Source organism: Symphalangus syndactylus, chromosome 15 (assembly GCF_028878055.3).
Source record: "Symphalangus syndactylus isolate Jambi chromosome 15, NHGRI_mSymSyn1-v2.1_pri, whole genome shotgun sequence".
Lineage (NCBI taxonomy): Eukaryota > Metazoa > Chordata > Mammalia > Primates > Hylobatidae > Symphalangus > Symphalangus syndactylus.
Window position 1 is genome coordinate 11439805 of NC_072437.2, and position 25856 is coordinate 11465660.

Here is a 25856-nt window from a genome sequence, read left to right on the forward strand (position 1 = left end):
GGACAATAATACATTCCATAGAGACATGTTATTTCAAGCTATCTGACACTCAAGTCGAGATACTTAATAAAATTGCATATATAGGAGTGAAGGTCTTGAAAGATAATTAAGCTACAGGGATATTCTTGAGAACCAGCAAGTGGTAACAACACAAGCAAAAGGGTGAGATAACCCAGCAACAGCGTGGGAGGAGATGGAAGATTCTCAAAGACAAAGCCCCAGGAAGGACCAACATTTAGCAATCTGGACAGACACGGGAAGCATTTGAAGGAAACCTAAGTAGAAGCTCGAAGAGAGGAAGGAAAACTGTGGGAAGATGGCAGGAGAGAGAATGTTCCTAAGAGAGTGTCACCAAGGTCATCCACTGTCAAAGAGAGAGAAGGTAATAAAGAAGGAAAGAAAGCTATCACTGGATAGAGAACTAAGGAAGGTAATAGCAATTGTTGCAAGGGCATGCCCAGTGGGTTTGCAGGTTTAGAAACTGAACTTCAGTGGGCTGAAAAACAGGATACTAGGAACTCAAGAAAATAAACGTGAGCTATGATTGTTAGAAGAATGGGTTTGAAAGAAGAAAAGACAGTGAATGGTGATGCATGCAGAGCCAGTGAAAGCTTTTGGTGTCTTTCAGGGACATGAACATTTCTGTGTGTGTGTATAATGCAGCCATTATGCTGATCTTTGGTCCTGGGTGCTCCTCGGACTCTCCCGTCAGTGCTCTCTTTCCATGCTGGCTCACTTTCTGATCGATTGCCTTCCTCGCATGCCAGCTGGTTCTCCTTGCACTAGAGATCTAATATTCATCAAATGCTCAATCAGCTTTCCGTGGTTGTCTCATTTTACAGCCTGGCAGGCTCAGGCGGTGAGCCGAGGTTAATTGCTGTCCCCGAGTTTACAGTGTAAGTTGGTGGTGACAGCACAATTAGGACTTGTGACCAGCGAGTTTCCATGTAATCAACTTGTTCAAGACGTTGCCGGCCTCCTCTGCCACGTGCATCCTGATGTGACAGGTGATAAGTACTCGGATGTGAAAGTGCACAACGCAAAATGAAAATTCTAGGATTGCAACCACCTGGTTATAAAAAGGTGATGCTGAAATACCCAGAGCCAAATAATAATAAAAATCTCATCTTGAAATAGTAGGAATTTCTAAAGACATCAGCCCATGCTGTCACAGTAGATAACTGTAAAAGTATACCAAGCAGAGGGTCAGAGAATAAATCGAATTCGACAGTATTTACCGGGAATGGCGGCAGATGATGGAGATAGTGGGAGGAAGACCAACATAAGCAGAAGCAGATTGTGAATGAGCTGAGGGAAGGGCAGATGGATGTGAAGGCATGGGCCAGAGTGACTGCAGCGACAAATGGCAAACAGAATTAAAAATTTAAGAGATATTAAATTGAGTTTGTTCCAGCAAACATGTATTTAACAAACTATGACACCTGTAGAAGTGACAGATGTTCTACTAGCCATTTAAGAGTTAGTACTTTCCTCTTGTTTTGTTTTTTTGTTTTGTTTTGTTTTTGCATACTCCTTTTTAATATCAACCTCTCAAAGGAACACATTTATTTTTATTCTTTACATAGGATATAAAACACTGACCTTGCAATACCAAAATTTCCTATCAAACAAAATGGTGTAATGAGTCAGAGAGGCTTATAAGCAATGTGAATGCATTGGCAAATAAATGTCATTTTATTTTCTAAAAGAACCATTTATTACTGTAGCTTTTAAAAATTCAGAACAACAGAAAAAGCAGGAAATAATAATATAGAACTGGCACAGCTAAACAAAACACGGTCAAGTACTTTTTAAAAATTGGCATCACTGTTTTTTTTTTTAAACCATTTATTGCAGTATGACCAACATACCAAAGCTGCACATATTTATTGTATGCAACTTGATGTTTGTAGGTAAGTATACATCCCTGAAACCATCACCACATTATATGCCATAAATATATCCATCACCTCCAAATTTCCTCCCACACTCTTTATTTACTGTTTTTTTTTTTTTACTATTATTTGGTGATAAGAACACTTAACATACAAACTATGATCTCAGCAAATTTCAAAGTATGCAATACAGTATTATTAACTACAGGCACCATTGTGCCAAGTTTTTCATGTAAATTCAGAATTGCAGGCTACATGTGAAGTCTGGCAAAGATCCAAATAGTTAACTTCCCAACAAAGAAGTCTGCGTAATTTCAAGCTTCAGTCCCTTTAGAAGTAATGGAATCTGCCTCCCACAAGGCACAGCTAACAAGATTTGGAGAAAGTGAGTGAGCGTTCCCACAGGTGACAGTGCCCAGGCACTACTGAGCTGCAGAGTGGTCAACAGAATGCACTGCTAGCCCGACCCGGCCGGCTTCTGCCTGAGACCTCCACTTGGTGACCTTCAGCAGCACGACAATGCTCACATCATCCCCTGTCATGGTAACCACACCTACCTTGCTTTCACAACTAATGAGACTATTTTAGCTGAGAACTCATTGCTGCTGAGTGCTAATTATTATTATTCTAAGCCATCCTCAGAATAAACCTTTTTCATAAAAGCCATCTGGAGGAGGCAGAGAGCACAAGGGAACAATGCGGCAGATGTGAGATTTTCTTAGAGGCAAAAGGAGTACCTGCATAAGCTCCGTGTGGCTCTTAAAAATTGTAAACTTTTCTCTGGCCAAGGGTCATTTTGAAGGGATTGGAATTTCTTTATTGTTATTTATACCTAAACAGCAGGGGAAAAAAGGAGGGGCATAATTCTTTAGTTTAATACTATATTGGGCTCAGGGATTCTCATACCTCCCACTTTCCCAAGGCTGCACTTACTGATGAAATTATATGCTGGACCTGTATAATTAAACATCCTTTGTCAGTGAATGCATTTAGGGGCTCAGCCTCATCTTTACAGGCTAGCATCATGACCATAGGGCTTTCTTCTGATGACCTTTGTCTTCTAAGTGTCACAAAGGGTCGATTTGCAGACGAGGGTCCTTGACTTAAGCCCTCACTTCCTTGCCTCTAATTCCAGCTAGGACCACCTGCCTCTAAGAGAATATACTTCAGATGACCTTGTTCTCATTAGCTCAAAATTCAGCTGTGCTGGTTGACGTCCCTTCCCCTCCCAGGGGAGAATAGATTATAACTACAAACCCAGTCCCACTAATTATGGACTTTAGATGCCTGTTAAAATGTCCCTTCATTGTTGGCCTCTAGATTTCTGCTGGCTTGCAAAAAAAATCAGCATTGACTAAACCACAATACAGTGCAGTGAGAGCAATAGAAAGCTAAGGGGAAAAAATATCATCTTCTACACCACGTGGGGAAACTACATCCGTCGGAAATCATGTAAGCAAACCTGTGAAAATGAAAACACACTTACAATTCTCCCAATCTAATTTTTTTCTATGGTTTTAAAAGTTTTGCCTACCATTTTCATCCAGATAGGTCAATAGGATAGAGCTGGATTCTGTCCCTTCTACAGCATAATCTAATGGGATATTTCCATTCACATCCTGGAGAAGGACATTGGCTCCAGCCTAGATAAAAAGAAAAAAATATAACATCATATATACTGTTCAAATTAAAAGCAGATTAGGAATTGCACTTCAATCTTAGTTGGGAAACAGATGCAGAAATAGTCTACGGTAGGTATCACCCTGAAGAATCAGGTAGGAAGCTCGAATTATCTTTTAAGACAAATTTATTAAATAACTTGTGGAGACTCTAATGTTCTGAAAACCTTCCACTGACTCTTGCAAAACTTTGGCCCCAGCTGCCTCTCCTCACCCCTTTGCTAAACCCAGCATCTCTAGTGTGTGGCTGCAAACCCATGCCTCTGCGCTGGCTTCCCTATATCCTGTCTTGTTTCTAATATAATAGAGGTGTCTGATGCCTTCAAAGATTCTAAAGGAACTCTTCAAGGAGCAAGCTGAACTTTGGCCAAAGTTCCCCAATCTGTCCTATCAAATCTTTAACCTCCTTTTTCTCCACAGAAACTCATCTGGGAGCTCTTCTCACACTACGACATTTGAATCAAGGCCTGTGTTAATGACCACAGGCTGATTTTTCTCTTTACGGCAACTATTTTCTAACAAAAGGCATGATCTGTAAATCTCAGTGGGCTGACTGTACTAAGCATGGCTATTCCATGTTTTAGCCTCCAAGGTCCCTTCATCAGCCCAGCACCTCTGAGCACACCTGTTTCACCCCTTGCCCATCTCAGCTTCAATACAATGCGAGATTTGCTCGCACTCTTCAGAAATCAGTCACATGAATTGTCTCCATTGCCCCACATTCCCTAATGAGCTCCATAAAAATTTATCAGGCATGGCTAACATCACTTCTTCTAGGGCATGGCGTGAACATATGCCCATTGTCCAAGATTTCCCACACACCTCCCAGTAACATGTCATTAAACTCAGGCCAGACAAAGGAAAGGTTTTCCCTGTTCCTTTTACAAAATAGCATTCTGTGTTGCAATACTAGCATAGTTCTTATATCCCAATTTATAACTTTACATAAAATATGATTCACATTTAAAATTTTATGTTAATATTTAGAGTTTTTTCTATTATTCTTTATTTGCAAAGAGATTTTCCATACTTTAGCAAGTCTGCACAGATTTCCAACGAATGGCTCTAAATATATTATTTTTAAAAACCCAAAACAAACAAAAAAGTAGCTTAAAGTGGTAAAATATTCCATATCTTATCATTTTCCCCCAAGATAAGTTGAGTTTCTTACCTCACTATACTGAGTGTACTATGTTATATTTTCTGTAACCATGTAAAGATATTACTTTATCTGAACAAAGCAAGTCATATATTTCAGATGTTTTACTTATCTAAGGACCTTTATAATTTTAAGATCCTCAAGATTCAAATTATCTCGTTAGTGCATTTAGTTTTATTTTAATTATTCACAGTTCGAAAAAAAAAACAAAAAAACCCTTACTTCAGGGATATTCTTCAGTAGACTTTGCTAATGATTCTTTTCCTTTAGTCTCCAAGCTACAAGAATAAGATTTTGCATTCCTGTAAGGAGCATGGCAGTGCTTTGGTCAAGGATAGGCAGGCCGAGGTAAACATCAAGAGTGACTCAGTGAGTTTAGAGCACAGCACAGGCATATAACTCTGCTTGTTATCACAGCCATGTAGCCATAACATGGGAAGGCCATGCCTTGGCCCTACATCACTATTGTCTGTAGAACATATAATTGCCCTGCTGCACTGTATTTGGTCATTTTCACACTGCTGATAGAGACACACCCAAAACTGGGAACAAAAGGAGGTTTAATTGGGCTCACAGTTTCACATGCCTGGGGAGGCCTCAGAATCATGGCAGGAGGCGAAAGGCATTTCTTACAAGTGTCAGTAAAATGAGGAGGAAGCAAAAGCGGAAACCCCTGATAAACCCATCAGATCTCATGAGACTTATTCACTATTACGAGAATAGCATGGGAAAGACCAACCCCCATGTTTGAATGACCTCTCCCTGGGTCTGTCCCACAACATGTGGGAATTCTGGGACATACAATTCAAGTTGAGATTTGGGTGAGGACACAGCCAAACCACATCATTCTGCCCCTGGCCCCTACAAATCTCATGTCCTCACATTTCAAAACCAATCATGCCTTCTCAACAGTCCCCCAAAGTCTTAACTCATTTCAGCATTAACCCAAAAGTTCACAGTCCAAAGTTTCATCTGAGACAAGGCAAGTCCCTTCTGCCTATGAGCCTGTAAAATCAAAAGCAAGCTAGTTACTTCCTAGATATAATGCTGGTACAGGCATTGTGTAAATACAACCAAGCTGTCAGTGGACCTACCATTCTGGGTTCTGGAGGATGGTGGCCCTCTTCTCACAGCTCCGCTAGGCAGTGGCCCAGTAGAGACTCTGTGTGGGGGCTCCAGCTCCATATTTCCCTTTCACACTGCTGTAGAGGTTCTCATGAGGGCTCTACCCCTGCAGCAAACTTTTGCTTGGGCATCCAGGTGTTTCCATACATCTTCTGAAATCTAGGTGGAGGTTCCTAAACCTCAATTCTTGACTTCTGGGCACCCGCAGGCTCAAATACCACATGGAAGCTGCCAAGGCTTGGGAATTCCAACCTCTGAAGCCATGGCCCAAGCTCTACATTGGCCCCATTCAGCCACGGCTGGAGCAACTGGGACACATGGCACCAAGTCCCTAGGCTGCAAACAGCATGAAGACCCTAAGCCTGGCCCATGAAACCATTTTTTCCTCCTGAGTCTCTGGGCTTATGATGGGAGGGACTGCCGTGAAGGTCTCTGACATGGCCTGGAGGAATTTTCCCCATTGTATTGGGGATTAACATTAGGCTTCTTGCCACTTATGCAAATTTCTGCAGCCAGCTTGAATTTCTCCTCAAAATATGGTTTATTCTTTTCTACCACATCGTCAGGCTGCAAATTTTCTGAACCTTTATGATCTGTTTCCCTTTTAAAATGGAATGCTTTTAACAATACCCAAGTCACCTCTTGAATGCTTTGAAGCTTAGACATTTCTTCCGCCAGAGACCCTAAATCATCTCTCTCAAGTTTAAAGTCCCACAAATTTCTGGGGCAGGGGCAAAATACCACCAGTCTCTTTGCTAAAACATAACAAGAGTCACCTTTGCTCCAGTTCCCAATAAATTCCTCAACTCCGTCTGAGGCCACCTCAGCCTGGACCTTATTGTTCATATCACTATCAGCATTTTTGTCAAAGCCATTCAACAAGTCTCTAGAAAGTTCCAAACTTTCCCACATTTTCCTGTCTTCTTCTGAGTCCTCCAAATTGCTCCAACCTCTGCCTGTTATGCAGTTCCAAAGCTGCTTCCACATTTTTGGGTATCTTTTCAGCAATGCCCCACTCTACTGGTACCAATTTACTGTATCAGTTCGTTTTTACGCTGCTAATAAAGACATACCTGAAACTGGGAACAAAAGGAGGTTTAATTGAACTTACAGTTCCATATGGCTGGGGAGGCCTCAGAATCATGGCAGGAGGTAAAAGGCACTTCTTACATGGCAGTGGCAAGAGAAAATGAGGATGAAGCAAAAACGGAAATCCCTGATAAACCCATCAAATCTCATGAGACTTCTTCACTATCATGAGACCAGCACAGGAAAGACCAGCCCCCAGGATTCAATTACCTCCCCCTGGGTCCCCCCCACAACAAGTGGGAATTCTGTGAGATACAATTCAAATTGAGATTTGGGTGGGGACACAGCCAAACCATATCAGGCAGGCTTGCTCCCAGAGAAAGACAGAAAAAGAGCCAGAGCTCTCTGTCTTTGGAGACGAACAGAGGGGAGCCAGGACCAAGCTTGGCTCACTCATGCCCAGATAGAGAAAGAGTTAAGCTGCTGACCCTGAAGGCAAGGGAGAACCAGCCGTGCAGCTGTGCATGGGAGTTGGCTGGACCAAGCAGCTGAGACAGAGCAAACTGTAAGAGAGCTGCTGCTGAGAGTGCTGCTGAATAAAGCCATATTTCACCTACCTATGCTGCCCCTCCTCCCTAGTGTTCTTTTAGCTATCTGCCATTCATCTACCCACTCCCTTCAGACCTCAGCATGGGCTGGAACCCGGACTTAAACTTGACAGTTCCTGTTCAAATATCAACTGCTAAACAATCAATTAACAACAGACAGAACTGCAGGGATGCCATTACTGTTTCCAATAATTAATTGTAAAATCTACTGCACTCCACTTATCAGTGGTAGAGAATCCTTCCCAATTCACAAATGTTCCCAGTGAAATCCTATATATGTGAAACACCTGGGCACAGGTGATAGTGAATACAATTAGGAGTCATGTATTCTTAATTACAACAAAACAAATAGAAAAGTAACTTGGCATTGAAAGAGATGCATAATTAGAAAGAATATTGTCTGTACTTAAAGAAGTCATCAGGCTTTTTCAGAGAAATTCTGCACCTGAAGCGTGGGGTTGAATAATTTAGCTGGGGTCATTTACTGAAATTTCAACTCATGAGTCACTCACTCTTCTGTGCTGCTAAGTTACCTGGTATTATTCCCAATATAGAAGCCGGCCTTTCTGAGAGTTGCTAACTTTCTTGCTCACAGATCGTGTTTTCATCTCCTTTCTCCTCCCAACACCTACCACAGTGCCTGGTGCATGTGAGGTGCTAGAAAAGATTTATTGAAACAAATTCAAAAATAGTGAAAAACTGAACTTAAACTAAGCATTAGAAATAGAGGCAAAGAATTATAATTTGTATGGCAATTCTTTTTAACTAAATTTTCTGACCTTTATTTTCAAGGGTTTATATAGTTACAAAATCACTATACTCCTACTTATCTTACCTACCTTCAATCATTCCAGATAGATGATATTTGTGAGAGACTCCTTCTTTCCTTCTCTCCCTCCCTTCCTTCCTCTCTTTCTTTTTCTTCTTCCCTTTCTTTGTTTAATTGAAGAGATGCAAAAAGCCTAATGTCTGAGTCGGTCACTGGGCAGTTTTGTTTTTTATTTAAATCAGATGTCAGTAATTTTATGACTAACATACCTGAGAGCTCATGTTCTTCAATCTTCTGTAATTACTAACTTTCCAAACATTGAAAAAAAAATGCCTTGCTTTCATTCTTTAAACTACACACATTAACTTTAAAGTATCTTCATTTTTCTTCTAAATTTTAAATGCAGGGAGTTGTTTTTCATACTGCCTTTGTGATGGCACAAACCTTGGCTAAACAAAAAATGAAAAATAATGTTGCTGCTGTTTATTTGAGCTGCCACACATGACACTTACACAAAAGGAGAGGACGCTTCGCTCTTCTTACCCCACCATGGTAATCCGTGGTCAATGAAGCCTTTCTGCAATTTATGGCTAGGTGCTTTGCCTCTGTCAGAAAGCCTGAAACCTTGAAAATGAAATAAATGATTTCAGGCTCCATGTTGTGCCCATCATCAATTAAGGATCAACTCCAGGTCCACCCATGTTTTGCTCTGTGTTGGTGATCCTGGGGCTGGGCCTCTGGAGGGTCCTCCTTTACCAGCTGGAACAGTGTTGGATCTGTCAGTAGAGGGCCCTGGAGGGACACAGCAGGAGGAAGGGGCTTCCTGTGGTTCTTGCCAGAGAGCCCCAAGGTCTCCTCGTCACTGGCGTGTGGGAGACCCAGGGGTGCACGTCACTGGGCGAGTTTCCCTAGCAGCCCAATGGCAAGTTTCTCTTGTATCTTAGCAAATGGCCCACCCATCTATATTAGTCTCCCAGCGAGAAGCTTCCTAGCATATTTTGCTGGTACCTGTTCCCTGCTTGCAGCCTAGGCCTGAGCCACCTCCTGAAGCTTCTGGCCACCCTGTGGTCACAGCTGCAGCCTCTCCAGTGAGGTCTGACTCTCAGCCTCGGGGCAGCGGTCACTTCCAAGAAGGCTCCTCCGCCAAGTTGTCTCCTTCAGCCCCAGAAGCAGAATCTGCTCCCTGAACCTGCTATTCCTGCATTCTTCAGTTATCTTGATCACATTAAGTAGTTTTGTTTGTTTTTTTTTAACTAGTTAGTAGTTATTTATAGTCAATCTTTCTTTTTCAAATGATTGGTGGTAATTCTGGATCCTGGCTGGATGCTAATAAGACACCTTTCAAGAATGGGGTGGTCCCAGGCCCTCAATGATAGGATGTGGCGAGGGGTGTAGTTAGCCTAGCGTGAGTACACTGCTGAGGCACATGCCAGTGGGAAACAGGATCTTGGGAACCCCAGCTTGGATTACTAAAATAATCAAGGTAATCAAGCTGTTACCTGTGGTTGACTGTCCTGAAGGGTAAACTGAAACAAGTGTCTCGGGAGTTATTTCTGCCGTAGTGGCCAAGACTCTGGCACTTGGCCACTATTGCAGAAATAATGATGACAAGGACTGTGGTGTGTCGTGGAATCCCCCCACGAGTGCAGTGGAAGTCTTACAAACAACAAACAAACAACAAATAAGCCAAGGCCAAGTCCTTTAACCATAAGCTCAAGTCATAATAGGAGAACCAGAGAGGTTCTATGCCAGCCTTGGAAGAATTTTTCATACTGAGAGTTCATATTGCTGACTGTTCAACACAAAATTTAATGTAATTGTACAGGTTGCTGAAGTACAATGTCTGGTGAATTCATTGTCTTATCAAATTATTTTCTGAAAGTTCTTGTTAATTGCGATGGACTAGTGTCCTGAGACCTGAAATGGCAATATCTGGTTAGACTCCAGTGAAACAGAAATTTTTTTTTTTTTTTTTTTTTGATGGAGTCTCGCCTTGTCGCTCAGGCTGGAGTGCAGTGGCGTGATCTCGGCTGCCAACCTTCGCCTCCCGGGTTCAAGCGATTCTCCTGCCTCAGCCTCCCAAGTAGCTGAGACTACAGGTGCGTACCACTACGCCAGGCTAATTTTTGTATTTTTAGTAGAGACGGGGTTTCACCATGTTGGCCAGGCTGGTCTTGAACTCCTGACCTCAAGTAATCCGCTTGCCTTGGCCTCCCAAAGTGTTGGGATTACAGGCATGAGCCACCGCGCCTGGCCGTGAAACAGACAATCCTTTTTTTTTTTTTTTTTTTTGAGACAGAGTCTCGCTCTGTCGCCCAGGCTGGAGTGCAGTGGCGCGTTCTCGGCTCCCTGCAAGCTCCGCCTCTCGGGTTCACACCATTCTCCTGCCTCAGCCTCTCCGAGTAGCTGGGACTACAGGCGCCCGCCACCACGCCCGGCTAATTTTTTGTATTTTTTTTAGTAGAGACGGGGTTTCACCTTGGCCTCGATCTCCTGATCTCCTGACCTCGTGATCCGCCCGCCTCGGCCTCCCAAAGTGCTGGGATTACAAGCGTGAGCCACCGCGCCCGGCCTAGAAACAGACAATCTTGAGCCCTCAAGTCACCTTGGGTCTTCCTCGCCAGGGGAAGCAGCTTGACCTCCTGTGACTGAGGAGATGTCCCATTGTTACTTAAAAACTGTGATGACTTCACCTGGAAAAAATGCCTTGAAAGAGGATACTTATTTTCTTCTAGTCCCACCGTAACTACCCCCTGTTTCTGCTAGATTTCCCATGCTTTTTTCTGGATGCCCCTGACTTCCCAATTCATGCTATGTGCAGAGTCCTCTGTCTCTCCTCCATGAATAAAAACAGAATCTTCCCATGCCCTGTTGTGAAAAAGGTAAGTGTCCTTAGGAAAGCTGGCCATGGTATTTCCCACGATTGTGTAAAATACTTGCATTTGGAGATAACACCTTGATACAAAGGGGATTCTTTGAAGCTGGGAATGTAGATTCCTTGGCAGGCTAGAGTAAAATATTTTAGCAAGTGAAGCTTTTGCTGTTTCTCAGATTATAACAATTCACGGAAATTCTATAGGCAAAACCTGCCCCTTTGAGACTCGGATTTCAAACCCAGTTTTGCACTGGAAGAAGGCATGATAGAGGACAAAGCTAAGGTGATGTGCTTCAAATACTCCAAAGAGCCCTAGAAAACTTGATTAATGTCTCACACTCACACACGTGCAAACACCATAATTCTTCCTTTTGAATGAATTAATTTCATTTCAGGATTCCTTACTTTTACTGCACATTAAGATTACTGTGTACACCACTGAGAAGACTCAGCTGATTTTTATCATCAGTCCATCTAACTTAGAAGTAAATGTGCAATTTTAGTTGGTAACGGATCCCACTGGAACTAAGGAGCTGATGAGTTGCAAAGCAAGACTTCATCAAAATGTCAGGAAACCTCAGAAAATCTAGTTTGCAGCATATCAAAGGCGATATGACCCACGAGATTAGGAATCAGTAGCATTTATAAGGTATTATGTTAGCTTTTATTTAAAAAAAAACTCCATTTTGAACCACTCAGGCATAGCAAACCTATTTACTAAATTTTGTGAAATGAAAACAATCAAATTCGATAATTTCTTTTGACATTGCCCATTTATAATGAGCATTTAGAAATCTATGTGTTCTACAATATAATTTTTCTCTTCCAAAATACAAACTTGATATTTTAAAATATCTTTTAAAAATGTTCTTTTTACATTTCAAATTTCATTCCTCTGAAGAAAGACTCCAGTATATAATTTTTCAGCTATGAATAAAAAAAGTGAGGGAAAAATGATCCTGAATCACTGTCCATATCGATTCCTTGAGTAAATGGATCAATATTTTCTGTACAGAATGAAGAGCCACACTAAACATACACACTGATGTTAATTTCACGTATTGGTGTGTGTATTCGACTGTACACATGGTTGTTTTATTTCAGAGGATGAGAAGCAGGGGGAGTTGAGGGTTTTAGAGAAGATTTTCAAATATAAAACAAATATCCAAGCCTAAACTTACTTCATAATACAGGAACAACAGCGTTAGCAATCACTCCACATTTTCTAAATCTTAAGTAATATTTTTAAACGACTGAATGCTGTACTTTATACGAACATATGGATTAGGAAGTGGGTGTGTGAAAAGGATACTGAAAGTGAGAATAAATGAAAAACGTATATACTTTCTCAGATGTAAGAGAACATATTGATATTTGGTGCCCACTAACAGCCTAATCCTTAAGGGTTTGTGCACGTGCATGTGAACGTACATGTAATATCTTCATAATATATATTCTTACATCTAATCACTAGATGTGAAATTTCTCATACTGACAGTACTTATTAGCCTTTGTCTTAGTGAAAGAAGTAATTCCAAATTAAGAAAAACCTTATGCAGCTCAACAAAAATGTTGTATTTGTACAACATAGACTGTAAGGCACGTCTCTAAGTTTGGCTCCAAAAAAGAAAATCAATCACATCATAATTGATTTTCAGCAGAGAAATAAAATTAATCAATGTGATATGTGCAAAATCAATGCAACCCCTCAAATACTTTCTGCAGTCGAAGGCTGCTTAGTTCCTACAGGGAGCCCTGAGCAAATTTCTTGTCTAATTATTGAAACTGGAAGACTGCTTAACTTCCAATTTGTCCTAAACTATGTTTCTGGAGTGTTGGAGATGAAACTCAAATATATCATTCCCCACATAAAACTCAAATATATCATTCCCTACAAACGGAAATTTAATTTACCACATGCCATATGGCATATGAACCAAGAGGTGTATATTTCCCCAAGAATTTATTGGTTTATGTTACATAACAATTTAATCTCAAAGAATATACTTGTCAATTGTTTCATTTATTTATAGTTCTCTAACACATTAATACTCACATTTTATTTTGTTGTAATTTATTTTTATTTTTTTTGAGACAGAGTCTCGCTCTGTCACCCAGACTGGAGTACAGTGGCGCAACCTCGGGTCACTACAACCTCCTCCTCCCGGGTGAAAACGATTCTCCTGCTACAGACAACCAAGGGCTGGGATTACAGGCACTCACCACCACCCCCAGCTAATTTTTGTATTTTTTAGTACAGACAGGGTTTTGCTATGTTGGTCAGGCTGGAATAATCACATTTTAAGTGTGAATTATCTATCTAATGGCATTTTAGTAAACAAAGGCTACTTTTTTTTTTACATGCTAACACATTTTGGTAACTTTTTAAAAATATAATTTCAAATTTATGGAAAGTTGCAAGAGTAATGCAAAGAACTCCTATGTACCTGTTATGGTTTGAACTGTGTTTCCCCCAGAAAGATATATTTAAGCCTTACCCCCAAGTACCTGTGAATGTGGCTTTATTTGGAAATAGGGTCACTGCAGATGTAATTAGTTAAGATGAGTCACGGCGGAGTAGGATGGGTCTTAATCCTGTCTGACTGGTATCCTTGTAAGAAGAGAGAAATTTGAAAATGGACACACACACAGAGGGAAGGCAGCCACGTGGGGATGGAGGCAGAGATTGGGGTGAGGCTGTCACAAGCTGAGGAAGACCTGGGGCTACCAGGATCTTGAAGATGTGAGAGAGGGAGTCCCCCTAGGGATTTTAGAGGAATCACAGTGCTGACACCTTGATTTCAGACTTCTAGCCTCCAAAACTATAAGAGAATAAATTTCTATTGTTTGAAGCCACCTAGTTTGTGGTATTCTATTATGGCAACCTTAAGAAACAATCACAATACTCTTTATTTAATACAATGGACTATATGTTTACATATATAGAGATACTGCCCCAAATTTACATGCTAACATTTTAACTTCCAGGATTATGATGTCAGCAGGTGGGGCCTTTGGAAGATGGTCAAGTCATGAGGGTGAAGCTCTCAGGATTGGGACTGGTGCCTTTATAAAAGAGCCCCTAAAGGGCGCCCTTGCCCTTTCTACCATGTAAGGATACAGTACGAAGATAGCCAACTCTGAAGACCAGGAAGTGGGCTCTCACCAAACATCAAATCCGGCACCTTGATCTTGGATTTCCCAGCCTTCAGAACTGTGAGAAATAAGACTCTGTTGTTTATAAGCCACCCAGTTTATAATGTTTTGTTATAACAGCCCAAACAGACTAAGACATCCAAACTCACCCATCATTTATATTTTCCCCTATTTTTGTTCATGCTCTCTCTCCTCCTCTCTTTTCTTTTTTATCCTCCCCCGACACACACGCGCAATTTTTGAACCACTTGAAAGTGGGTTACAGGCATCGTGCTTCTTTATCCCTAAATATTTTAGTACGTATTTTATAAGAACAAGCATATTCTCTTACACAACAGTTATCAAAACCAGAAAATTCAACATTAGCATGTTGAATTACTTAAATCACAGTTAATATTCAAATTTCATTATTTTTTTCCAAGTATGCCCTTGATAGCATTTTTTTTCCCAAGGCTTAGGGTGTAATTCAGGATCACCCATTGCATTCAAGGTCCTTTCTCTTTTGTCTCCTTCAACACCACACACCTATTAACATGGCCAAAATACAGAACACTGATGGCACCAAATGCTTGTGAGGATGTGGAGCAACAGATGCTCTTTTTCATTGCCTGTGGGAATGCAAAATGGTACAGGCACTCTGGAAGACAGTTTGGCAATTTCTTTTCTTTTCTTTTTCTTTTCTTTTCTTTTCTTTTTTCTTTTGAGACAGGGTCTTGCTCTGTTCCCGGGCTGGAGTGCAGTGGAGCTATCATGGTTTACTGCAGGCTAAACCTCCCAGGCTCTCCTGCCTCAGCCTCCCAAGTAGCTGGGACCACAGGTGTGCACCACCAATGCTCGGCTATTTCTTTCTTTGTAATATTTTTTTTTGCAGAAACTGAGTCTCACCATGTTGCCCCAGCTGGTCTCTAATTCCTGGGCTCAAGCAATCCCTTCCTTATCTTCCCAAAGTGCTGGACTACAGGCATAAGCCACCATGCCAGCCTGGTAATCTCTTACAAAGTAAACCTACTCTTACTACATGACCCAGCAATCATGCCCCTTGGTATTTGCCCAAAGGAGTTGAAAACTTACATCCACACAAACACCTACACACAGATGTCTGTGTCAGCTTTATTTATAACTGCCAAAACTTAGAAGCAACCAAGAAATCCTTTAGTAGCTAAATGAATAAAACTGTGGTACATCCAGACATTAGAATAGTATTCACAGCTATACAAAAATGAGCTATGACGCCACGAGAAGACATGGAGAAACCTTAAATGCATATTACCAAGTGAAAAAAAAAAGCCAATCTGAAAAGTCTAAACATTGTATGATTCCAAGTACATAGCATTCTGGAAAAGATAAAACTATGGAGACAACAGAAAGATCGCTTGGTAATTGTCAGGAGATGGGTCGGGTGGTGATCAACGGACAGAGCACAGAGGGTTGTTAGGACAGTAAAAACGCTCCACAAATTTCTGTATGGGTGGATCCATGTCATTGTATCTGTCCAAATCCATAGAATATGCACCACCAAGAATGAACCCTAATGTTAACTAGGAACTTGGGGTGATAACGATAGGTCAGGGCAGGTTCATCAGTTGTAGCAAATGAACTACTCTGGTGGGGATGCTGGGAACTGGCGAGGCTGTGCACGTGTGGGGTCAGGGAGTACGTGTGAAATCTCTGTATCGTTCTCTCAAATTTTGCTGTGAACCTAAAACTGCTCTAAAAAAAAGTCTAAATAAATGCTGGCATCTCACATAAAAGGGAAAGTAGAAAATAAGCCCTATAAGTGGATGTTTTATGTTTATATAGTTTTTCTCTCTCCACAGCAAATTTTGTATTCATGTGCTAGTAGAAAAAAGTGAGGACTATCCTCTCCCCTCGTGTATATATCTATATAGATATAGACTGTTAAAGTGAGAACTATCCTCTACGCCCTACCTCTCCCCTCTGAGAGGACAGTCCTCTTTTTTTTTTACAGTCCTCTCTTTTATAGTCCTAAATATATACACTTTAGATCAGAAAATATGCCATTAGCATTTTGCAAGCTTTTATGTTAATAACATAGGGAATTGCATTGTGATACTAGAGGTTTATAAGTACGCACTTCATCTGGACCCGACTCTCTCCAACCTCATCATTTCCACGAGCCTATAGCTCACTCTGTTCTAGAAAACTTGTTTTGTGACCAATGAGAGTGGTCTTTGGTCAGTGGATGACCTAGACTTGTTGTCTAGGTAGGGGCTGATCTCACCACATTCGAATGCGTAGTGGTTGTCATTATGTGAGAAAAGTTCTTTATGTTGGAATTTATATTGGAAATGGTTCTTACTTTCTCACCTGGGCTCTCTTTCCTCAGCGGCTTAATTTTCCCATGTACATGCCCCCAAAGAGTGTTATGAGGTGGTAACTTTGAGCTTTAAGATATGAACTGGAAAATGCAGGCAGCTGTGATCAGAGAGGCCGAAGTGACCGTTTGGGAGATATTGCTGAGGAAGAGTTCACAGATTTTTAAAAAGGCACGAATGTCTGTTAATTTAAAAACATCCAGATGAGGAAATTATGTATTTCATATACATTTTACAGAAGGTTTAGAAAAGTTACCAGTTTATATAATTTGCTTTTATAGAAATATTGCTTTTTTAAAGCTTTTAAAATTCTTACATTAATACAGTTCTCTGAAAATTTAAAGACAGTAAAAATAAAATAAATTTGCAATCTCTCCAATCAAAGGTAAATACTATTAATATTTCAATGAGTTTATTTTTTATATGTTCAGAGACATGCTGTAAGCATTCAATGCATATTCATTAAATGAGTGCATTTATTAAAAATAGAGAACATTACATGCCTATAGTTTATATCATCATTTTTTAGTAGTTTATCATCAACATTTTCTTTCCTGTGTCACTAGGCAGTACCTAAATTACTACGCCACATTCCATTACATTTATATACCAATTTACTTAGCCATTTTATTTTTACACATTGATTTTTACACATCACTATTATAAATAACATCATTATACATAAATCTAGGCAACAGTTCCCTTTACCACATTTAAAGTGTTTCTATCACTAGAATTACTATTATACCAAATCATATAAAATTATTAGGGTACTTAATACATTCTGCTTAAGTGCTCCAGTGACTCCGCCTCACTGACTTATTAACTACCTAGTTACTTACCCCAAATAAGGAAATTCTTGATTTCTCTCTTGCCATACTTGTCAAATCAATTGGCGAGTTTGGCCGCCTCTTTCCTTCTTGATGAATCATATCTGACCGTTCTCACCAACTGTCTGTCTAACCCGTTATTCCGGAACTACCCGTTCTTGCTCAGGTTGCTCTAGTGGTGGCTTAACAGGTTTACTTGCTTCTAGTTTATGAAAACCACAGCCCCACCTCAAAATCTTTTGCAGAGTTAATTTTTCACAGAATAGCCAGAGGGATTTTTAAAAGACTCCCTCTCTCAGTCAAAATCCACCATGATCCCCACAATGAAAGCTCCCCTCTTTCCCTTGATTTCTAAGTTTCCCTGTGGATTCAGGCTTCTGCTCCCAACCCTCTCTCTGAGCTTCACACTTCCACCAGCCTCTAGCGCGCTCCATTCTGGCCACACAGATCTTCTCCTGTCACTTACACACATGGCTCCCAGTGACTTTGTCCCTTCTGTCCCAACCCCTCTAGGCCATCCTGGTGCCACCAAGGGTGTCTTGGAATGGCTTGTTCCTTTACAGCTTCTTCCTAGAACCACTTGTCCAAGAGCTTCTTTCCCTCGCGCCTCACTTCATATTCCCTTACCATTCTCATTTCCTCCCTGCGATGGTTACTATGCAATGTTTTAAACACACATATGTTTACTAACTGATAATATACCCTCCTGGATTGCAAGATCTGTGAGAGAATATCCTTTGGGTGGTGAGGAAATAACTGTAAGTGAATACATTATTAATAATATTAAATATTATATTTCTATTACTGATAATATATTAGAACAGTTTTTAGTTAGCATCTTTAATTCCAGGAAAAGCTACCTATTTCTTCACATGTTCATGGCCATTTGATTTCTTCTTTCATAAATTATCTGTTCAAGGGTTTTGGCTATTTATTTAAACATTAGGGTTGTGCTTGTTACTAATATTAAAAAGTACTTGTCAACTTTTAGCCCAAGCTGTTTGGAATGGCTGAGAGTTCAAACATTATAAACCATAAAAGACGAATATAATTTAACTTCATTTTCATTATGTTTTCCTCAAATATGACCATCAAATGCATCACATTAATTGTTTTATTAAAACTCATTCAAAGATCTATATTGGAAAATATTTTACACTATGTCTGTGTCCTGTAAGGTTTTAGGGCATGTTAGCATATTAAGGTCTCAGAAGCCCTGAACTTACAAAAGTAGTTTAAGATATTTTCAAATATTATATTTTCAAATTAATTTGACCAAAATTATTCTGTGTTTTGGGAATGCAACAATGTTTACTGTTCAGCTATTCAGGGAGTCTCATTAATTAAACAACAAATGTTGCCATTCTGTAAGAAATGCAGACCCCAAAGAAAGAAACAGCTATCTAGAAGAGAGCAAGAAGTCTAAGTGAGCTTCCTCCATGGGAGCAGCTCATAACAGTTTCATTTTATATTTTCTACTACCTTGCATTTATCAAGGCAGTAGGCTGATGAAACCATTAGAAAATGGAATACTGAAACTCCAAGAACTGAGTAATAGGAACACAAAGGAGCTGAGGAGTGCTGGAGCCAGGGGCGGTAGGAAAAGATTCAAACGGACAAGAGGGAGAAGATGCCACGTGGCATAGTGAAAAGAAATAAGGCTTGGAGTCTGAGAAGCCTGGGCTGGAATCTCACGTTTATTACTCACTGGTTCTGCAATCGGAGAAAATCACTTCACTCTATGCTTCCATTTGCAAATTACAGACAACTGTTAGTATTTCATGCATATTGCAGTAAATCGTCAGTATAAGCCCATGAAATACCCAGCCCATTACTTGGCAATACAGTACGCAGCTAACAAATTGTTGCTACATGAATAAAACAGTGGTAAGGGAAAGAATACCATATTAAAGCGTATTTTTGCAAAGACAATCATGAACTAATATATTAAACCACACATTCCTCTCTGACTGCATACTTTGGGGCTAAGCATAAAAATTCATATTCTGAAAAACACGTATTGGAATAAAACAGGAAGAGAGAATGGAAAATGTTCAGCCTGGGGCTCTAGGAAATGTTGAAGGCAGTAGATTTAGTTTGATTACCTGCCTTCTTCCCTTCACTCTTACCATTCAATGCATTTAAAAAAACTGGCAATGGGGAAATAACATAATTTCAGTTAAAGGCAAGAAATGCTTGTAAAATGGTATTCCCAGAATACTGAGGCCCAACCAGGTTAACAATTTCTAGTGCAGTGTTTACAGCAGACCAGAACAAATAACAGAACGCCCTCTATCACTCCCTTTATTGAAAAAAATGCACCATGTCCTGAGATGTATAAAAGAGCCCTTTATAAATCTGTTTCTTAAAAAATACCCAGATACGGCTGGGCGTGGTGGCTCACCCCTGTAATCCCAGCACTTTGGGAGGCTGAGGCAGGTGGATCACGAGGTCAGCAGATCGAGACCATCCTGGCTAACATGGTGAAACCCCGTCTCTACTAAAAATACAAAAAATTAGCCGGGCGTGGTGGCGGGCGCCTGTAGTCCCAGCTACTAGGGAGGCTGAGGCAGGAGAATGGCGTGAACCTGAGAGGCGGAGCTTGCAGTGAGCTGAGATCCCGCCACTGCACTCCAGCTTGGGCAACAGATTGAGACTCCATCTCAAAAAAACAAAAAAAACAAAAAAACAAAAAACAAAAAAACAAAAAACCCAGATACAACAAGAACAAAATATATTTACGAAAGTTCAAGTAGAAACCTGCAGGTACCTCTGAAGGACATCTCCAAAACATGTATTCAATTTATCTATTTCCAAGCAATTCCCTACTTAGTTTTTAAAGTGTGTATCACAGCTACTCACCCAGAAAAGCACTGCAGAGCTTTCTCTATTGCTTACAACCAAATCTGTGAGAATGAAAAGAGCATTTTTCACAGCTCTGCCCTTCATCTTCAAGGACAAACTCCAAAGAGCTGTTAAACCTTCAAATGAATCAGGCCAAAGCCAGCAAACTGTTTTCATAAAAAGACAAGCAAACCCATGAATCTTTAAAAGAAAAACCCTGAAATGACTGAAAATGCATATTAGACAAAGACCCCAAAAGGCAACCAAATGCGGTCAGGAATAACAGACGCACATCTTCTTGGGTGCTATTTACCCCCTCTGCCTTGTAAAATGTTACATTCTTTATTGTTGTCGATGTAGGCAATTGGTATGAATGCAATTTTATAAGGGTCATTCCGAAAGCAGCCCCCCTTGCTCTGAAATTTAAGCCACTAAGTGGAACTGGTAAAGAAATGCTTAAACCTCTCTACCCAAAGCCATTGAACTGCTATCTCTTTTCCCAAAGCTCAGATGACATGTCACAGTTGAATGCCCCATGGTAGTCAGGGGAGAGGCTGCCAGGTAGCATGTGCACCTGCAGAAAAAAATCGAGGGAATTATTCTTGACAACCAGCAGTGAATGAACATCTCAGGACAGGCTATCTCTATCGTACTTGAGTCAAATCAACCAGATAACTGCTGAGCTTCCATCTGTTCGTGATCCAGAAGCACAAGGGAGTGAGCAAAGTCATGCCTCTCTGGACTCTAACAGAGACTTCCCGCAGGTTCCCACTGTTTCCGCAGAGAAAAAACTAGAAGCACACAGTATTCCTTTAGGTTCTAGATTTTTGGCAGAAAATGGAGGAGGTTATATGGTTGGGGAGTCCATTTATTCATTAAGGAACTATGTACCAAGCCCTAATAAATAATAATTTTATCCATAATAAATGGCTAAAATATACTTTGAGATGTTTGTGACTACACATTTTTATGGTCATAAAAATGTAAAACCTTTATTACAGCCATTTAAAATGTTACAACAGTTGAATTATATATTGAACACACTCCTAAAGCTCCCTTCGTAAACTTCCGGAGGTCAGTACTTATGACCTCAGGAAACATAAATAGTGATGTGGAACATGCTGCCACATTAAATAACAAAACTAAATGTGTAAGAAAGAAAAGGTAGCAAAAGGGAATAATCCTAAGTGAGTAGGGTGCAAAGAGGATTTACAGTCATACTCAGAAGTCCCCACATATTGACAGTAAAACGTTTGCCATGGTGAAAACGGGAGGATGGGTCCCTGGGCAAAGTGTGTGTATCTGATGGGAATGAGATGTGTGAACAGAGCCATCCCATCCTCCATGCTGCAGACAGAAAGTCATGGTGTAGCAACAGGAGCATAATTATTTAGTGTAAAATGAGCAAAAAACCCAGGAGAACCATCTAAAAGAGTTGAAAGTTACTGTATCTAGAAACAAAATTCAGAAGGGAAGCACTGAAGGGAGTATTGCTATTTTCCAACAAGTTCTGGGGATGACCTGACTTTTAGAACGTGGGTATGCATGACAGATAAAAATCTGAAGTGAAAAGCAATAACACCATGTGTGAAAATAGTTTTGTCATAATAGAATAGTGTAATAAGATTAGGAAAAAAGTAGTATATAAAAGTGAAAAATTATTAATTAACAATACTTATGATATTTATATAATGCAACTGCGTACCGTTAAAAATCGTGTTGAGAAGAAAATCTTAAGGCCCGGAGAAGTGCAGAAAATGGGTATGAAAGGATAGGCTATACAGATATGCATGACACCTACTTTTTGTACGATTTACCTATGTGTGTGGAAGAGGAAGAGCGGAGAGAGACTGATTAAGAAATACATCAAAAGATTCAATAATTATCTCTATGTGATGAAATTATGTGTGATTCTAAATTGTATTATTTACATGTTTAGGTATTTTTCAATTTTCTGTAATAAACATGTTATATTTATATTGAGAAAATATTTCTCAAAATGAACAAAACTGAAACAAGATGAAAGTGTATGACTGTTCTGTTGTGTCTATAGTTTCAAGTTTCAAATCTACTAAATTCAGAGGTGAGGAGTAAAACTTTAGACAACTGAACGATTGTCTGGGGAGCCAGTTTGCGTGACATTTGAATCAATTAATGGCCAGAATATAATTAAAGGTCAATTATCCAATTAAAAGATACAATTTCACGAGGAAGTCTACAGAGTAAGTACTTCTGAGAAAAAGCTAAGAGAAGAAATTATGGGTTCCAGGGCTAGTAAAGAGCCGCATACGGTTAGGCTAAATTCACCATAATTTTGAGTCACTTATATTGCATTTCCTACTAAGCCGGTCATCTCCCCTGATACGCACCACAGGTAAGTATTTGGTATTTATTTATTTATTGACTAAAGCCTTGAATGAAACCAGCCAGTGCCCACTTACCTCATTAATAATTCATTTAATTATTCTTCAATAGCAGTCTGTTTACTCTGCTTTTTACAAAGCATATTTTTCTAATATGGACACTCTACATCTGCTCTGAGGATATACGGCCTTTTCCAGGTCTGTTTACCAACAAATTAAAAATATGAGCAGTTGGGCCGGGCGCGGTGGCTCACGCTTGTAATCCCAGTACTTTGGGAGGCTGAGGCGGGCGGATCACAAGGTCAGGAGATCGAGACCACGGTGAAACCCCGTCTCTACTAAAAAATACAAAAAATTAGCCGGGCGTGGTGGCAGGCGCCTGTAGTCCCAGCTACTCGGAGAGGCTGAGGCAGGAGAATGGCGGGAACCCGGGAGGCGGAGCTTGCAGTGAGCCGAGATTGCACCACTGCACTCCAGCCTGGGCGACAGAGCGAGACTCCGTCTCAAAAAAAAAAAAAAAAAAAAAAAAAAAAATATGAGCAGTTGATATTTTCTGTCTCAATGTCTCGCATTGATGTCCTGAATGTGTACTTTATCTCTACCACATTATGGCACCAACACCTATATTTCTTTTGCTTTCTTTAGTCTAAAACATTCTTTTCCTATTATAATGTTTCACACAGTAAAATGTATGTACATAGGAGGGAGAAAGCACACAAAGTTGAATCTGTCTTCCTGTTTGTGCTGAGGCTGCAGTTCGCAACTTTATTTTAGAGTTTGTGTCTCTGCGCTGGAATGGCTGGCTTCTCCTGGAATGGTATCACTCCCATTTCCACAAAGAAACTCTCAAATTATTTTTCTCTTGACTTTCATGACAATACAAACATCTGGCTTTCCTTTTGAATCGAGTTTCTCCTTATCGGTCTTTATTGTAGCCTTTTTCTTGAAAAATCTCTTAATTGGTTTGCTTTGGACCATCTCAAATTTTCTTTCTTATTTCAGATTACACATTTTCATGGGTTAATCTGATTTACTCCAGGACTTCTGTCACTATATATACACCACACACACACACACACACACACACACACACACACACACACACACAATGCCTTTTCTCTCTCCCCTGAGTTCCAGGACCAGCTGCCTCTTAGACTTCTCAAAGTGGATGTCTTCTAGGGACCCTGACCCTAACACATCCTAAAAGGAACTCGTGGCCCTCTCACATAAAAAGATTTCGTTACTGATGTTTGCTTTCTTGGTAAACTGCCCCATTCCTCCCAGCTGGGAGTCATTCTTAAACTCGCCCTCCATCTTCTTTAACATCTATATTAAAATATCAATATTATTATTGGTTTCAACTCCAAATTCTATCATGAATATTTTCTTCATTTCCTTCATCACCATTCTGAACACCACAGTCCCTTTCCGAGATTTTGTGCAGTGTTCTTGCAAGGACGGAACCTGCAGATTCCCCCTGCAATCTTACTCCACACTGCTCTCAGGGTCTGTTAGACTAGGCGAGGCATCCCACATGTGAGTTTCTATAGTATTGTTTACTTACTCCATCACAGAACTCACTGAAAGCTAAGATTTTATGCATGACATGCATAAAAATATTTGTAGAAATGCATTAGTGCGTATATACCATTCCATGAACTAGTATACCACATAAGTATATCAATGTTTAAGACAGGCACCATGTTCCCTTGTTACTCCTGTGGTCTCATGAGCAAGCATCGTTCCTGGCTCATAGCAGACCCTCAATAAAGAATATGTGATGTTAAAAGAATAAATAAATTAAAGAATTCATATCATAATTTAACTGGAGTTATTTGGGAAAATAATATTCCCAGTATTGTCCTGAATTTGAGAGAAAGATTAGAGACTTTCTTACAATGCATTGTGGACAAATTTCTTATTCTAAAATATTAATTGGTGTTTATGTTAATTCAGAAGTTGGGACTTTTGAAAAGCAGGTAAATTTGACTGCCATGGGAAAAAGGTAAACCCCTCAGAATGCAAAGACCACATCTACCAATGGTGTTCTCATAGGTTACCACGTCGGCTCTTCCCCAAACCTAGCCCCTAAACATTGTTTTAACTGGGACAGTTCAAGTCTCTCTTTAAATGAGAAAACAGGACAAGATCCCTGCCAAATTCTAAAATTCCAGAAGGTTATTGCATTTTTTGAGGTTTTCTTCCACATTTTATTATCAGCTGTTTTCAAATGAGAATGCAAACATGGTATAAGAACTGTAAGTCAAAGATGCCACCTTCGAGATATTTTCAGTTTTAAATGCCCAACATCACTAATCATCAGAGAAATGCAAGTCAAAACCACAAAGAGATATCATCTTACTCCTGTCAGAATGGCTACTGTTTAAAAAAATGTTGGTGAGGATGCAGAGATAAGGGGAATTTTTACACCTTGTTGGTGGGAATGTAAGTTAGTACGACTTTTATGGAAAACAGTATGGATATTTCTCAAAGAACTAAAAACAGAACTACGATTTGATCCAAAAATCCCACTACTTGGTATTATCCCAAAGGAAAATAAATCATTATATCAAAAAGATGCCTGCCCTCATATGTTTATTGCAGCACCATTCACAATAGCGAAGACATGGAATCAACCTGAGTGTCCATCCCTGGACTGTTGGATAAAGAAAATGTGGTATTTATAGACCATGGAATACTACTACAGCCACAAAAATAATGAAATCGTGTCTTTTGTGGCAACATGGATGGAACTAGAGGCCACTACCTTAAGTGAAACAAATCAGAAACAAAGTCAAAAACTACAAGTTCTCACTTATAAATGGGAGCTAATTCATGTGTACATATGGACATATAGTACAGAATGATAGACATTGGAGGCTTGTGAAGGTATGGACTAGGTGATAGAAAAGTACTTAACGAATAACAACTTAAACTATTTAGGTGATGGATACCCTAAAAGCCACAACTTCGCCATTATGAAATCAATGTATGTAACAAAACTGTACTTGTACTCCATAAATGTATACAATTAAAAAATGTTTACAGCTTACCAGAAGAGTCTAGTTAAATTTACAAAATAATCCCCATCAGTATCAACCAGCAAAAGGAAGGCAACAGAAACAGAGAGAAGGTGGAGGTGGGGACAAACATGACCTTTGGAAATAGACGATCCCTCGGTGAATCCC

The 25856-nt window shown here is 40.0% G+C and overlaps 1 protein-coding gene across 3 annotated transcripts in view; it reads right to left on the minus strand.

The window, feature by feature from the left end:
• Positions 1-25856, minus strand: part of MYO16 (myosin XVI) — a 706512-nt gene that overhangs the window by 411497 nt on the left and 269159 nt on the right. For all 3 annotated transcript variants that reach the window (XM_055244378.2, XM_063618637.1, XM_063618636.1), the window contains exon 5: positions 3430-3538. In XM_055244378.2, coding sequence (XP_055100353.2) covers positions 3430-3538 — 109 coding nt within the window. The remainder of the gene's footprint in view (positions 1-3429; positions 3539-25856) is intronic.